The sequence below is a fragment of the Nyctereutes procyonoides genome, unplaced genomic scaffold (assembly GCF_905146905.1).
Source record: "Nyctereutes procyonoides isolate TBG_1078 unplaced genomic scaffold, NYPRO_anot_genome, whole genome shotgun sequence".
In the NCBI taxonomy this organism is placed as follows: Eukaryota; Metazoa; Chordata; class Mammalia; order Carnivora; family Canidae; genus Nyctereutes; species Nyctereutes procyonoides.
Window position 1 is genome coordinate 31,146,562 of NW_026575131.1, and position 17,856 is coordinate 31,164,417.

At 39.2% G+C, this 17,856-nt stretch overlaps 1 protein-coding gene across 8 annotated transcripts in view; it reads left to right on the plus strand.

Moving 5' to 3' along the window:
• FHIT (fragile histidine triad diadenosine triphosphatase) overlaps positions 1–17,856 on the plus strand; it is a 1,388,110-nt gene that overhangs the window by 1,357,216 nt on the left and 13,038 nt on the right. For all 8 annotated transcript variants that reach the window (XM_055344936.1, XM_055344935.1, XM_055344937.1 and 5 more), the window contains one exon: positions 5,000–5,109. In XM_055344936.1, the coding sequence (XP_055200911.1) occupies positions 5,000–5,101 (102 nt within the window). In that variant the 3' untranslated portion in view covers positions 5,102–5,109. The remainder of the gene's footprint in view (positions 1–4,999; positions 5,110–17,856) is intronic.

The following is a 17,856-nucleotide window of genomic DNA, read 5'->3' on the forward strand; positions in this document are numbered from 1 at the left end:
ATCAACCCATAAGAAATAGTTTAAGCTGTCTGCTCTTTGTGTTGTTTTACAAAACTAATAACAATGAAATATATTAATGTACTTTATAACAACACTCAAGTTTATATTCGGCCACTTGCTTCTTTAAGAAGTGGTATTAAATTGTTTCTCTCCCCCCTACCCCCACCCTTGGAAGACCGTTTGGCATTTTACTACAGGTTAGTTCCAAATTCTGAAAAACATTTAAATTATTGTGAATCATTCTTCCTACTGTATTCCATTACAGAGCTATAAAAAAGTCAATAGCCAAGGCAGTTTGAGCATTACATCAGGGAATTAATCTTTACCCCACATACCTCCTGATAGCACGCTCAATGCCCAGGAAGGAGTGGAATGTCAAAATCGACGCATATCAGTACTTCAGTCAGAAATCCTGTTAACACTACCTTCCCCAAAATCATTTCAGGCAGATAAAGTGGAATGACTGCAGATACATTTTTTTAATCTCTTTTCAAAGCTATATAGAAATGGAATACTCTTCCAGGAACCATCACAGACTTCACTCTGTTGAATGTGAATAAAGACTTTTTGGTTCAAATTTTTGCAAACTTTGTTACTTTGGTGAGCACTTTCCTCTAAAGAACCAAGTACCTGTGAAAACTGTGTCAACTGTTCCAAAGTTTCACTTTGGAGGAGAGGAGGAGAGGAATGTGCTGTGGTGCTGAGCATTTTCATGGCCATTTAACTTATGTGATGTAATTATCAGGAGGAAAGATGGAGCATTGCAGTGTGCTGAATCCCACATAGTTACCTAGAAGAACTGTTCTTTTATGTACTGCTAACAAAGAAAAACACCGCCAATTAAATCACGACACACCATTGATTGTGGAACACACTTTGATTTCAGAGATGTGAAAATGTGAAAAAGTGTGCACTTGAGAAGTGATAGCTAGGAGATTTGAAGAGAACTGGTGATTTATTCTTTGTTTCATGCAATAATAAGCCTTAGAGTGCACCAAATGCTGGCCTTGAATTTGTTCATCCTTTGGACAGCTTGTATCTTTTCCAGAATTTCACAGCTCAGCAGATGTGGGCACAACCCAAGTACTTGGTGTGGGCTTTTTCAAAGAGGTCTCCTGGACTGAGTTACCAGATAAAATACAGGAAAAAGCCCATTTAAGTTTGAATTGCAGATAAAGAAATAATACTTTTTAGTAAGAATATGTCCCAGATACTTCATGAGATAAATGAAACAAACTGATTTCATTTGTTTTAGTATTTTTATTTGCCAACTCTAGCAGCCACGCTCCTCTGGTAATTTTGACTGTATTTGACCATTACCACATGCTTTTGTACTCTAGAACCTTGACTTTTACCTGTGAGGAGCCTCCATTAATACCTTTTTCACTCCTTGCAACAACCCTGCTTGTTAGAGGATTATTGTAAGTCATTTTAGAGCTGGAGGGGCTAAATTTCCTCCTTTGACTGAATGTGTCAGTAGATTTGCTGATATGGGCCTGAATTTTGACCACAGCTCTTAATACTTTTACAGGGTATTTAAGGTCCAAAAGACACAGGTCATTGGGGAACCATGAAGATAGGAAAGGCACTTCTACTCCTGGATATAACATCACTGGGCTGGTCAGTGGTCATTGTCGGGGGGGACAGTATATCTAGCCTAGTAATTAAAAGTAGTCAGTGGTAATATTTGCTGTTGCTGTTACTACTACTATGTGCCATGCACATAACTACTCACAACTCTTACTGCTCCCTTTTCACAGAGGGAAAAACTAAGGCACAAAGAGTTAAGGAATTTGCATCTCTCATTGTCAAAGTCTGGGCCCTAACCTCATCTTCTTGGAGAGATATTGCTCGATATTCCTTAGATAACTCCCTCTTCCCCATCACTCTTTATTATAGCACTCTGTTTCTTTACCAAACTAAATTGATTCTCAAAAGCCCCTCGAACTAGGTCATGCCTTCCTAGCAGCAGCCCTATCATTTGGAGATGCCCCTCTCATTCATAATTAACCATTTGGTGTCTACTCTCCCTACCTGGAAACCCCCTGAAGACGGAAAAAGGGCCTGTTTCAGTGTTCTAGTGCCAGGGCCAGCCCCTACCATTGCAGGGACAGAATAAATATCTTTTACATTAATAAGTAGTCATTGCCTTTCCTGGGGACAGCCTAAATTAATCTGGAAGGTTCATCTGAAGTGAACTCCCCCCCATTAAAGCTTCCTCAAGGCATGTAGTACCCGCTGGATAAACTGTTGTTTGAGGTCATTAGAGTTGATCTCTGCTAGCCTGTGATGGCTTGCAGCTACCAGGTTCTTGGTTTGCCTCAGGGAAGCAGAAATTTACTCCAAACTATAGCATGCTTAATTTTCAAGTAACCTGGGGGCTCTTCTAAAACACAAGTCTTGTTCATCAGGATGGTTCCTGGGCTCCCTATTTCTGCAGACACTGAAAATTCATTCAAAGGCTCCTGAACTAGATAAGCAACCTAGAGTTGCTGAGACAAGCCCCATGGTCCACACACCTCTTGGAGAGAATGAGAATCGAAGGAAAGCAGTTCTAGAGCAGAGTTTGCAAAGCACTCTATCTATTCTGTTGATAGAGTGACAAGCAACGGGTTTACAGGAAAATGTTTTATTTCTGTATATACACGGGTTCTACCCATACACATACACATTTCTCCCAAACTCAGTGCTTCTCAACCATAAGTGTACCTTAGAATTAGGTGAGAAGTTTGGAAAAAAATGCCAAATGCAGGCTGTCCCCAGACAAATTAAATCAGGATCCCTGGGTTGACCCAGGCAATAGTATTTTTTTTAAGTTCTGCAGGTGATTCCAGTGGGCAGCCAGCACTGAACACTGCTGTTCTAAAGGAAGCCACATGCTTCCATATGGGACTTTAGGAGGGAAACCTCTAAGTTTTAAAAGCCATATACAACAGAGCTTTGCAAATATGATTAGTTTTTGTTTTATTTATTTCCTACCTCGCATAAACAACTTCGAAGTGTCGACACAACGTTGCCATCTGTAAGGCATATGACAATAACAGACGGTCGCCTAATAACCAGGGAGGCATTAACGTTCACAGGCTCTAAATTATTTCGATTCATCTGGTATGATCTGTGGTGATGAAGCCACTTAATGCTTGATTTCTGTGTCTTTTCAAAGCCAGCACCAGAAGTGGGGAAGGCTATATTTTCTGGGCTGTATATATTGTTCTTTGTCATCCTATTGAATTGTTACAAGATGGATTTATAACAGACCTAAAGCTAGTATCAAAATGAAAATTAGTTCTTGAGTAGAAAAATAGCAATCCCGTTTGCCTCGCCTGTAGCAGTTGCGTCATATCTGCCTCCGCAAGGAAGGAAATGACTTCTTAATGTGGTTTTCTTCCACTAAGGAGAATTAAATCTATGTGGCAAAATGTAAAACCAGAGCGCTGGCAGCCAAATTCTGAACGGAAGATCCATGACCCTCATCAACAGATTTGTGGCCCAGTTATATGCTGATGAACCTCATTTAGGCTCAAACTTCCCCCAAGTGGAAATACAGCTCAGCTGGAGAGCCAGGCTATGCACTGTTTTGCCTTGTGTGTCAAAGTTCGTTCTGAACCACTGGTGAAATTTCTCCATCTGCTGCAAAGGGCCACAGAGGTGGAGGGTGGGGGGCATGGGATGTCTCTGGGTTAGATTTACAGTAATTTGGGCCTGAGATAGGAAACTCCACTATGGTAGTAGAGAGACTTTTTGCTGAGGCAGCAAGATCCTTTTCAAGGATCTGCCTTTTTAGGGGAATGCACCTGGTGGGTGGAGCTGGCCATTCTTTGGTGGCATGGCAGTTTCTCCAGGATAGATAAAAAGGCAGAAATCACTGGGAACAATTCTGCCACTGTCTAGCTGGATGATCTTTGACAAGCAAATGAACTTCCTCAGATCTCAATTTCCTCCTTGTTAAAATGGAGCTAAGTAGTGCCTGCCTTGTGTATGGATTATGGTACAGATTCAATGAAATGATGCAGGATGGAATAATACACATGAAAGAAACTACCCATTCATATCATAAATACCAGCCATCACTGATGCTGTTAAATCATTTACCTCAATCTCTTCCAATGACTTACAAAACACTACACTGTGCATCCAATGAATTTATACCTTTAGCGTTTTACAGTGGATAAAGCCCCACACAGGAATAACAAATCTAGTTAATAAAACTGAATTGCAACAAGAGATTAAGGGGGGAAATTGAGCTCTTCTAATGAAATGTTCTAAGAACACCCTCTCTCTGATAGAGAGTAAATAAAATTTCAATTCCATGTAAATCTGAGACATATATAAGATGCTTTAAAAAATAAATGTATTTGAAAATTTTTAAATGATTCAGTTGACTTAGAGCAATTGTTAATTTTTTGATGTTTCTTAATTTTTTTTTAACCATTTGCCTACTTAGCCCCCTTTTAATGGATATGCTCTTATTTCCTACTCAGTACTCATGGCTCTTGTATTATTATCACAGATTTGCATGGGCTATTTTGGCTCACTGAACAAAACCGCTCAGAGCTCATATAAGAGAGACTAAGCCAAAGAAAATAGTAGGTAAACCACAGGCCAACTTGGAGGAACGATCATGGGTAGGCAGCAAACCCATGCCTTTAGTATCCAATGAGTAAAATAAATGAATGATGCCAGTGGAGCATAAGATTAGAGAGTGGTGGGGATTACGGAAAAGGGGAAGATGCTCCCCAGTCTGTGACTCCTACTCACAGCCTCTGCAGACAAGACAAAGCATGGAACAGGCCACAGGATAGTCTAACTTGGTAATTTTATTAGAAAAGCTGGAAATGTGATTCTTATGGGACACCTCCCCATTTTCAAATCTGGGAAACCAATGCAATGAAGAGACACAAATTTCCAGCCTCTGATTTTCAAATTGTGTTCAGCCGATAACACTTGTTCAGGATCCCAAGGACCCACTAATGAGCCTTTTCCATTGTTTTCTCTAAAGCTCCAGAAGCATGACAAGGAAGAGGAAGACTCCCCGACCTTGTGGAGATCCGAGGAGGAAATGGCAGCAGAAGCCTCAGCCCTGCGGGCCTACTTTCAGTGACTTTACAGGTACTGGGCACTTCATCAACACTCACACCTTCCATGGGGCTTTACAAGGAAGCTCCTTGCCCAGGGAGGGGACACTGACAAGCAAATGCAGGAGGGTTCAAAAGACAAAAGCCAGAATGGAGAAAATTCTGACTCTTGAGATACGGATTCCTACCTCTGGGTATCCTCTGCCTCCCTGCCACCTTCCACATGACCCTTCTGGCTGTTTACTTCCTCCCAGTCCCCTCCCCCTGACCACCTCAAGACAGTGTCCTGCTGTCCCGCCTTCCTCCAATCCAACCTCACCAAGCAGCCCAAGATAGTTTGCAATGCAAACCTGACCATTTAAAAAGCCAAAACCCTTCAAGAGATCAAGTCTCAAATTCCCACCTTAGTCTGCAAGGTGCTGTGAGCCAGCTCACTACCTCATGACCAGATCAGCCTGCCTTCTACTTGAGTCTCTTCTTATCTCTTTGGTAAATGGCCTTTTTTTTTTTAAAAAAAAAAAAAAAAAAAAAAAAAAAAAGATTGATGGATTGGTTAGTTGGTTGAAGAGAGGAAAGGGAGAGGCAGAGAGAGAGGGACAGAGAGAATCTAGGGAAGACTGCACAGAGCCTGATGCAGGGCTCAATCTCACAACCCTGAGATCATAACCTGAGCCAAAATCAAGAGTCAGACACTCAACCAACTGAGCCACCTGGATGGCTTTGTGTTTCCCTCTAGTTTTGGCTACTGGGAAGCTCAGAGGCACAGAGAAAGATCAGACATGATGCAACTATTTCTTTGCATTAGTGACTACTTAACTGTTGAGAGATCACAGATTTAAGGTTCTGGTAGAAAGCTTTAGCCAGTCTCCTTCTTCAAAATGTGTATACACACCAAATTTTTATACAATGTCCAGGAGCTCATGGATCTTCTGAAATGTACAAATAAATGGGGTTGCCATGAAAAATGGGGGCATTCCTGGACTAAAAAATACCGTGTATCCTGCATTTTAATAAACCTCCTTTCATGGACCTTGGATAAAGCACCTCTCCCCTGAATAATTTATTTTTCCTTTTTGGAATTGCCTGCTTCATGTAGTCTTGTGTTTATATTAAAAGCTACTAAAGTAGACCAGACAAAATCAAAACCCCAATTAGTGAATACTGGTAGCAACTGAATTATATAAAATTATATCTGCCACTTAGTGATCATGATTTTTAGGTAGAAAACACATTCATTGTATTGTTTTCACTTCGAAATAGAAATCTTTTTTAGTTAGTTTTTAATACCTTTGCATTTCTTGGGCATTCTCTCTCCAGCCTCCTTTTTAAAGTATTCTAATTACTTAAAGACCCAGTATCAACTACCCATCCCCCATTATTGTTCAGTGTGTCGTAGTGCTCAGGCACATGCTTTCTAGAATGCTTATTTCATTGGAGAATGACATTGGAGGATGTCATTAGTTTGTCAGCTTTGCATTCAGTTGCCAGAAAGGATAGTGTGGTGCTAGCAGATGCTGTCTTTGATCATTTATTCTGAACCTTTTCCACTGTTCACCTTCTTATTTCTCTCCTTCTTTCCTCTCTCCCTTTCTCCCTCCCTCCTCCTTTCCTTCCTTCCTTCCTCTGGATCAAGTTAGTCTGCCTAAGAACACAGACCTACAGGCATGACTGCAGACCTCTTTCTATTCCTCTTATGAAAGCCACTGTGTCATTTTGGAATGTTCCATTCAAATGGAGTCACTGTTTCTCAGACTCAACTTACCAGGCTGTTTCAAATAGAGGCAAGAAAGCTTTAGGCTTTTTCTGAGGCTTGCTGAATTGTAGGACTCTGATAGAATACATTTTCTAGACATCCGAAGAGGATTTAAACTTACTACCCAAGTTTCTTGTATGCTTTGCTTTGTCAGTTTTTGCTTTTGTCCTGCCTTGAAGCCTAGGGTGAATCAACTGATTTTGTAAATCCTGCCAAAAGGATAGGTATCCCAACTTGCTGTATGAGCTATTGCCACAGTGCTTATTTTTTTTTATAATTAACTATCATTAATATCTCCTTAAAGGTCTTTGGTTATGAACCAAACAAATCACCTTCAGTTTTCCCAGCAGTCAGATGTGGGAACGGAGAAAAGGAGGGATGATGTGGGTTGCCAAATAGCATAGCTAGTAACTTGGAGGGGAGGAACTTACCTGTAGGGTTCTAGGATTTCACCAAGAGCATCCACAGCTCTGTAGCATAAAGGGACCAAAGGGGCACCTAGGTGGCACAGTCAGTGAAGTGTCAGACTCTTGGTTTTGGCTCTGGTTCTGATCTTGGGATTTTGAGATTGAGCCCTGAGGCAGGCTCTGTGCTCAGTGGGGTTTGAGATTTTTGAGATTCTCTCTCTCCCATTCCCTCTCTAAAAATAAATAAAGAAAGATATCTGTAAAGGGACCATATATATATATATATATATATATATATATATATATATATATATATATATAATTTTTTTTCCCTTTAGAGACAAAGGGGAAAGGGAACATTCTTTACCAGAAACTTGATCATTAAACTGGTCCACCTGGTTCTTTGACACCCCCCCCTTCCTTTTCAAAATGCATCTACACACCAAATGTTTATACAATGGTAAGGGGCTCATAGAACTTCCTAAATTTAATTAAATAAATAGAGCTATCATGCAATATTTGAGTATACCTAGACCTAAAGAATTATTCATTGTTTATCTGAACATTAGATACACTTGGCCTCTCCAAGGTCTCCCCATTATGCTGTCAGCAGCAAATCAGTCTTAGGCAGAGCCTAAGATGCCGATGTTGCTCACTCAGCAAGACTGTACAATTCATAACATGTGCAAAGGCAGAGACACTGTAGCCCTGGAATTGATAACAATAGCCAGCATTACCAAATTTCTAAGACACGGGTTCTATAGTCACGTCTTGCAGATGATGAGAAAACCAGGACTCAGCGACATTATGTTATTCCAAGGTAAATAGTTGCAAGTGATTGAGCTGATATAGAACCCAGTCAAACCCCAAAGACCATTCTCTTAGTGTCTGTACAGCCCAACCTGCTAAAAGAGCTCGCTTTTCCAGCCAGCATTGCCATTTCATCCCAACTACCTTTGCATCCTCCAAATATTCTCCTTAACATCTTCACCTGCTCTGCTTGCCTGAATTCCACTGTGAAGACTTACCTCTCTTCCCTCCTGGACTTCCTGCCAGCCTTGTTAACACCACCTACTCTGACATCTGCCTCCCCAGCCACACTGCAGCCAGACAGCAGGAACCAAAATGGGGCTGAACTTGCACCAACTGACATGGCTCTGCTTGCAAGTTATTCCAGACCAAGCTAATTCCGACCTCGGCTGCCTGCCCTCTTTATTCTACCAAATGACCAAGTGCCTAAATAATATGACCTTGGGCAAGTACAGTGTTTCCCAAAACACTCTCATTCCCATTTCATCATGCTTTTTTTCATCTTTGTGTGCTCATTATTTACCTGATTCATTTTTAAACTTTATATCTTAACCTCAGTGAAAAATGAGTATTACTTGTAATTACAAGTTAAGGATACAAATAAATATGAAAGAAAAACAATGTGGTGAATTCCAGCTTGGCACAGTTGCTCGCCTGAAACTATTGGGACAGAGATTCATTCTCTCTTTGTTAAAAAGAAAGAAAAAGAAGAAAGAAAGAAAAAGAAAAAGGAAAAGAAAAAGAAAAAGAAAGAAAGAAAGAAGAGAGAGAAAGAAAGAAAAAAGAAAAGAGAAAGAAAGAAAGAAAGAAAGAAAGAAAGAAAGAAAGAAAGAAAGAAAGAAAGAAAAAGAGACGCTAGCCACTGTTACAGAGGCATTCGATTCCAGTACTAAACAAACTCTCTATCTGACCTATTGAGAAGGATTAAAAGAGAATAAGTTATAGTGAGATTCAATGAAAATAACCTAAGATTATCTTAAACAAATGATTCGTGTCTTTGGAAAAAAGCAGTAGAGGTCAGAATTAGAACCCAGAGCAAGCTGACTCCAGGCCTGTTGCAACCCTCTAAGCCAGTGTTCCCTATGTCTCTTACTAGGTATATGAAGAGGATACGGCACTGAGAGGGAACCAGAGTCAGCTTTCCTAGGGATAAGAGGCTAGTGTCCTGTACCTGGCTGGAGAACACTGGGCAGGAAGCCCCACCTTATGTCTCACTGCCTCCCACTGGCATGCTCAGTCTCTAGGCTGACTGCCATCTGTTTGAAATCACTGCTTCTCCTAGGGGGCCAACTCCTAGGGCTCGGCCTTGACACCTTGTTTGCCATTAGCCTACCTTAAAAACCAGTGTACTGAAGAGAAGAATATGGAAACCTATACCCAGATATGTCCAGTAAGCAAAATGGTCTGTAATAGATAAAAAACTTGCTCTTTGCTGAATGTTTGGTATGGAAATCCCTAGCAACCTCTCAGTAAGTAGAAACTCCTGTATCTTCTTTGTGTATAAAACCACATTAATCCTCAGCATAAGACTGCCGTAGGACCGCAGAGATAAACATCTCAAAACTATGAACTGTTCTTTCAGTCTCTTGAAGCCATCAGCGCATCAACATTCGATTAGTTGTACAGGATTCTCTTCATCCTCCCATGTAATAACCCTGCAGGATGTTTTGGTGTCTTGACTACCCTCCGTATTCTTTCTCTAGTAGAAAATGACTTTGAATTTCTTAAGCCATAGTGAAAAAAAGGCACTGCCTTCACTAGGCACAGGCTGAGCCAACAGTCCAAGGGTGGCTGAATGGAGCTCCCTCTACCTGACAGATCTCTGATGAGGATAGAAATCCTTTGGTTCCAGGATTCAACATCTGCCTTCTGCTTAGGTGAATTTATGCCTTGGCTCTCCACTCACTGGGCTGAGTTCTGAGATGCAGCTTTGCGATGGCTTTTTTAGTGTGTGCTCTGAATCCCACATCAGAGGACAGTGCATCTGTATCCCTTATCTAACTGTGCATCTTCCCTGGAACATAGTAATTCTTCATTAAGGCATTTAACACTTGGGCCTGCTGCCTCTACACACCCATGTTGAGTTTCCTACTTAATTCTAAAAACATTCTTTTTAAAAAAGATTTTTTTCATTTATTTGGCAGAGAGAGAGAGAGCGAGAGCAAGCATAAGCAAGGGGAGCCACAGAGAGAGAGGGAGAAGTAGGCTCCCTGATGAGCAGGGAGCTCGATGTGAGGCTTGATCCCAGGACCCTGGAATCACAACCTGAGCCAAAGACAGATGCTTAACTGACTGAGTCACCCAGGCACCCCAAGTTTTCTACTTAATTTTAAGGCAATGATGTGTGTCCCAGTGAGGGAAGGTTTTACTGTCTCGCTGTCCCCACTCCCACCCCACGGTGGGGGGCCAAGTTGTTTGTAAAGGATGCAAGCATCTCCCCTAACTAACTTGGATAGAAAGTCAGAGCAGGGCAGGTTTCCACACCCTGTTGTGTCAGCAGAGTTCATTTGTAATTCATCAAACTCTCCTCTGTGCACGCCGTTATTTTATAGATAATTGGTTGCCTCTCATTTACTCATAACAGAGCCGTGCAATTTCAAAGCAACTGAGTCAGCCCAAAACAGCATTATTAGTAGTTACAGATATACTGTCAAGGCAAAATTTTGACACTGGCATCTTTGAAAAATCACCATAATTCCAGCCACTGGACCACACTTATATCATAATCATGGACAGTCGAGGTAGACGAGAAAGGACAGGTTTGCTTATTTAGCACATGTTCTGGTCACTGAATTGTACCTTTTAAAACATACCCCACCAGCTTGGAAAATTTCTTATCCTTCAGCAGAGAGGGTTTGTTCTCAGCATAGCAGCCTCTGATGAGAAAGGCCGAGGGAGCAAATCATAGTGTTCTCATGTTTTCTCAGGGGAGAGGAGGGTTTTAACTTTGGCTTCTTGACTGGTTCAATCATAAAACCACTAGGCAATCCCCATGTGGAAGTATCACCAATACCAATGAAAGTGTTTGCCAACACTCATCACCAAATTGATAAGATAAAAATTTTTCTTAAGCATAGAAGTACAAGAGAAGATTCTTTGTTTAAGGCTAATGACACTCTAGTCTTTAATATATTCAAAGTTCTTTACAAAAAAAAAATCCATCATTTTAAACACAGCTGGAAAAGAGATTTTGGTTTGCTTTTCCCTTCCTCTGCAGTTCTTATCTCTACCGCACTGTGCTACCTCTCCTCTTATTCTGTGTAAACTACCTTTATAGAACCAGATTTCAGTAGCAAGGAATTAAAGACTCTGTTTTGGATTAAATATAAATCAAGTCTGTATGGTTCAAATTGGGAATGAGAAACCATAGAATCATAGCAACCTTAGAAATAATCAAGTCTAATGTCCTGTTAAATGATTTATTTCGATACAACCCAAAAGGATGACCATCTTGTTATACTTGAAAAACTTCCCTTTATAAAAATTCCAAGACAGTCTATACCCCATGATTTCAAAATGGGTTGTAGTTTGATTACTTTTAAAATATTTTACCAAGATCCAGCTTTCTCTTACATGTGTCCAATAGTTCAGGCAAAAAATTTCCACAGACCATTGATGACTAACAAATCTACAGAAGTCTTCTTTTGGGATTTAGTTCAACTAATAGCAAAAATGTTAGTGTCCCATGGTTAATGTTAACCCTTATGAATCTTTGAATGACATGAACCCTCTGCACAGAGTTCTTTTCAGAAAAGTGTAATCCAAATGCCAGAAATAACTTTTAGTTGCATCTTATAGAATGATAATGCAACAAAGCCTTATCATTATCATCCTCAAGATCCTCATCATCATCCTCATCTCATCTCCAGAAATGGATAATGTATCACACATCAATCTGTACACTCTTGCAGAAACTTTCCAAACAATTTTTCTCCACTCCCAAGACTTTTTTTTCCTTTCTCTGCTTGCTTCTCCTCACTCTGTGTGGTGTTCTCCTTCCACTATTCTCATTTTGTCTCTGCCAGAAAGGAGGATGGGAAAAAAGACTCACCTAGAGATCATGGGAGGTTAATATGAAGGAAGGTATAAAATTCATATTAAGAATCTTTGACCTATCATTTTGTAATAATAACATTTATACAATTTACTCCATTCTATGCCTAGTATGTCCCTAAGCCACCTCTTATATAAGAAGTCCTCCATTATTTTGACTTCCAAGGATATCAGTCAAGTTAGGAGCCCCACCAATCAGGATGCACCAGAAAAAGCAGTTCTAAATTGTACTCCTTTTGGTGTTAATACTTTTCTGATGATCCAAAAGACAATGTAATATGGTCTACTGCTTCTAATTTATCATGAGTGGTAAACAATGGAGATTGTGTCTTCTTTATTTTTATTTTTTAAATTTTTTTTATTTATTCATGAGAGACCCAGAGAGAGGCAGAGACACAGGCAGAGGGAGAAGCAGGCTCCTCACAGGGATTCTGAACTGGAATCATGCCCTGAACCAAAGGTGTGATCCCAGACACTCAGCCCCTGAGCCACGCAGGTGTCCCTGTGTCTTCTTTATTAAAGTAAAATCCAAAATCTGGAGAAAAGAGGGGATAGGAACTAAGGAAAGAACACTAAAGAACATTAAATTCAATGGAAATTAAAATACCCTGTTGGGGCCACTTTTCTCAATGGTGCTAGTAAAATTAGACCCCCCAGCCCAATTCTATGTAATATGTCCCCTCTTCTTCCTCTTTCCTCCTTTAAGGATAACTGAGGTAGAACATGCTTTTTGGAGAGAATAGGAGCCATGGAGACAGGGAAAGAGAGTGCTGGGAAGCCATCTTGGGAACTCGCCTTCACTTTCTTGTGGCCGGCTCACTGAAGGGATAGATACCTGCCACCACTCCGTGCCCTGCCCAGATCCCAGTGCACTGATGTATTTTGGTTCACTATTACCATTTTGCAACCCTGTCACAGGGCAAATCTTGTTTCTCCTACTACAGCCTCATGTAAATAATCCAGAATCAAGGGAAAGTCAGGTAGCAGATAATACCTCTTCTAAAGAAAATGACTGTGTGGAGCTTCACACAGAACTTTCTAGAATGTGTTTTGAAAAGAAAGGACTGGTAAGGTAAACACAATGTTTCTGTAAAAATTATGTGCCAGCCCTCCCCCACCAAAAAAGAAAAAAATATTTTTAATCACTTGTCCTAAGCACTAGGCATATTCACCACCAAATCAAAGTATAAAAAGATAATTTTCAGTTTCTTAAGAATAATCTCTGGGGATCCCTGGGTGGCGCAGCGGTTTAGCGCCTCCCTTTGGCTCAGGGCGCGATCCTGGAGACCCGGGATCGAATCCCACGTCGGGCTCCCGGTGCATGGAGCCTGCTTCTCCCTTTGCCTATGTCTCTGCCTCTCTCTCTCTCTCTCTCTCTCTCTCTCTCTCTCTCTGTGACTATCATAAATAAATAAAAATTAAAAAAAAAAAAAAAAAAAAAGAATAATCTCTGGATTATCTGCCATTTTGTTTTTTACTCTTAGTGGAAATGTCTTAAATAATTTAAGCTGGCTCCGTATCAGCATTGCCACTAAACTTACTCTGTGGACTTGGACATATCACTCTTTTGTGCTTTACTTTTCCTCTATCTGAATTATTATGGTGGAAAGCATTTTAATTATATCCTAGGGTTTTTATGAGAATAAGGCAAAGTAACAGCTAGGAAATACACTAGCAAAAACAGCTCTAAATTGTGCTCCCTCTAGATTTAATACTTCTCTGAGGATACAAAAAAACATTTCAGTATGTTCAACTACCTCCAATTTATCATGAATGGTGAGCTATGGAGACTGTGAGTGTCCATTATTTATGCCAATATGTAGAGTCATTATTTTCCTTATGATTTCCATGATATTTTAAAGACGATAAATTATGGAAATGTTCAGGTTATGATAAATTAGCTTAAACAATAATTAAAGAATAAAACCTGGAGGGCAGGATATTTTCAGACCACCAAAAGAGAAAAGAAAAAGAATGACTTCTGCTCCTATTACTAACAGACCAAATAATTTGAATTAAATATTCCACTGTGTTCAACTAGGAAAAATTGTTCAGAATATACACAAACATCTGTTAAAGGTAAAAAGGCAGCAAGGGATTACAAGGTCAAGATCCAAGAGCAGCCAGAAATCCAAAGAGAGGACCCTAGCATGTGTGGCTCCTTCTCCACTGAGGCCATTTGTGTCTTTGCAGAGGCAGATGGGACTAAAACAATAAAATCTGGGTTTCCAGTGGTAGATCACTTTCTAAATTTCCATACCTGGGGAGGAATACAAAATCATGGAAAAGTGATATCCTTGGAAAAAGAATGATCCAGATATAAGCCAGCCCTGCTACCACTGCAGCCCAATTTCAAATCATCTAGGCAACTGAGAAAGTTTCAGTTTTGGAAATGTAAGATCCCAAATTGCTAGTCATATTAGGTGCCTGGCAGAAGCAAAGAAAAAAATCATCCCTGGAAGAAAATAATGCCATCCAAGATCTTAAGTTATTTTTACAAATTATTTTCTTTAAATGCCCAACACACGAATGTGTACATACCCTATAGCATATGCAGAGACAAATCAACACAAATAATATTAGAATCATAGGATACCTAAAATTGGAATGATAAGACATAGTCATTAAAATAACTATATTTTACTTGTTTCTAGGTAGAAAAGATTTTTTTAAATCATCAGAGAGCTAGAATCTACAAGAAAACAAGATGATAGTGTGAAAAAGAACCAAATAGAAATTCTAGAGCAGAAAAATACAATAACCTAAGGAATGAATTTAACAGCAAAAGGAGAGTTGCTAAATTAGAGATGAGCCATGTGAAAATATTCATAATGAACTAGGAAGAGATGAATAGTGGGGGAAAATATAAGAGAGGTTGGAAAATATAAAATACAATGAGAAAGCCTAAAAAATATTTATTCACAATTCCAAAACCATTCCAGTGCAAGATATGTTTAAAGAGATAATGCTGTGAATTTTTCAAAACTGGCAAAAGCCACCAATCCAAAATTCAAGAACACAACCCCAGAGGAGGAGGTGAAACATCCATACCTGAATGTATCATGGTAAAACTGCAGAAAGGCAAAGAGTGAGTCTAAGATTTAATGGTTGGGGTAGAGAAACCTCATATTCAAAGGAGTAATAGACCAAGAGACCAAAGGCAACAACAACAGCAACAAAAAATCACAAGACCATGGAATGACATCTTATTGATTGATGGTTGGTTGGTTGGTTGATGTGTGTGTGTGTGTGTGTGTGAGAGAGAGAGAGAGAGAGAGAGAGAGAGAGAGAGAGAGAAGATATAGGGAAAAGGAGTAAGCAGACTTGGGGCTCAATCCCATGATCCTGAGATTAGGACCTGAACCAAAACCAAGAGTCAAATGCTTAACTGACTGTACCACCCAGGTGCCCCAAGGAATGACATATTTAAAGAAATGAAGGAAAATAAACTACCCGGTTAACATATTAATTTAGAATAAAAGTGAAACAAACACATTTTCTGACAGGCTGAAAGAATTCATTACTAGCAGACTCGTCCAAAAGGAATTCTTAAGAAAGGAATCAATAGAAATTAGAAATAATTTTGAACCTAAGGAAGAAAACTAAAACTTGTGGATGCAACTAAACATATGTTTAGAGAGTAACTTGCTTATAGTTATGACTTGTATGCATTTATTGGAAGAAAATAAAAGCTGACCGCAGTAATATGCTAAATGCCTATCTGAATATTGCAGTCATTAAAAAGGAAAAGAACATATAATTTTAGATCAATAAATTTGAAAATTGGGGTGAAATTTGTATGTTTCTAGAAAAAAATACATTTCACTGACACAAAGAAAAAAGAAAATAAGAAAAATTTGATAACTACTAAAGAAATGAAACCTGAATTACAACGCTTCTCACGATAGCATCAGACCCAGGTAACTTTACTGCGCATTCTAGCATGCAATTAAGAAAGAAACAAGAATCTGAATAAGGTTGTTATCATTATAATGATGGAACAGATACTGCCAGAAAAATTTTAAAAAGAGAGAGAAATTTTTCCCTTCTCAATTTGTTGTATAAGTTGCCTTCTTGCACATGAACATGACAAGAACATAACAGAAAGGAACTCAATAGACTAATTGCACATGGAAATAGATACTGACGCCCTAAAACCTATCAGATAGGGAGGCAGATTGTGTATGTGTGAATGTACAATCAGTGACAGGGGAATACATTATGACCAATGCAATATGATTTCACGTTAGACTATCAAGCATTGTCTTTCACTAGACTAATAAAAGATGTTAGGATCATCTCATTAGATGCAAGAAAATATATTGATCAAATTCAACATTCAACTTAATAAATGTAAAAGTTCCAGGACACTAAAACTAGAAGGAATTTGTACTTAAGGGTGAAACAAATGTTCAACACTGTTTACCTGATATTGTAAATGAGATGAGAATATTCACTATTAGCCTTGCTATTTCACAATGTGCTCAAGGTCCTGGCTAGTATAGTAAGGCAAGAATAATAAACCAAAAGTAGAAGGATTTGAAATGTAGGAATAAACCTGGCATTATTTGTAGACAGTATGATGTATACAGAAAGCACAAAAGAATCTGCTGAGAAAGAATTAGAATTAATGAGCAAACTTAGCAAGGCCTCTGAATATAAGATCAATATATGTAAGCTTTTTATTTCTCTATTGGCCACTATCTTAGCACAGGCTTCCATAACAAAATATCAAAGACTGGGTGGCTTAACCAATAAAAATTTATTTCTCACAGCTCTAGAGCCTTGAAGTCCAAGATCAGGGTGCCAACATGGTCAGGTTCTGCTGAGAACCCTCTTCCTAGCTTGTAGATCGCTACTTTCTCACTGTGTCCTCATGTGGAGCAGAGAGAGCAGGTTTTAGTTTTTTACTCTTCTTATGCTAATCCCATTATGGGGGTCCTCCACTCTCATGACCTCATCTAACTCTAATTACCCTCCAAAGACCCTACCTCCTATTACTATCACAAGGAAATGTAGAGCTTCAACATATGAGTTTGGGAGGACACAATCATTCAGTCCATAACAGCCACATAGTTAGAAAATGAAAAAAAAAAAAATCAAAGTTAGCTTATATAGGTTTCCCCACCGCTATCTCAGAGTAGAGTGCTTTTTTGAAACCTTTCGTAAGCCAGAAGGGTATAAAGAAACAATTACCATTAACTTATATGGAAAATTTTTTGAGCATTTCCAGACCCAAAAATAACCTCTTTTAGGCTTTTCTGATACTTCAGGATACATCTTGCTAATGGATGCACAAAATAAATGGAGATAAAACACAGATGTTCACAGATAGAGGTCATGACTATGGTGGCTTGATGCCAAGGGTAGTTGCTGGCGAAGGAGCTTAGTGGGGCTCTACTCACTGCAAAACATATGATGAATGCTGTTTTTGCTTTTCTCCTTTTTCATAAAAGCACAAATCCAATTCAGATTTCTTTCTGTTAGCAAAAACAGGTACTAATGTAGGTCTTCTGTAAAAGTAAAGTGTGGAAGTGAATTTTCAAAATCAGGGGATACCCATATTAACATCAGAAATCAAATGCCTAGGAATAATTGAAGATATGTAAGCTTCTAGACACACAAAAAAAACAAAACTATAATGTATTAGAAAGAGGCATTCAAGAGGAAATAGATGAATGACTCAATTTCATAAAGACTCAACTCTTCTCAAATTTACCTGTAAATTCAATGCAGATCAGATCAAAATTACCATAGG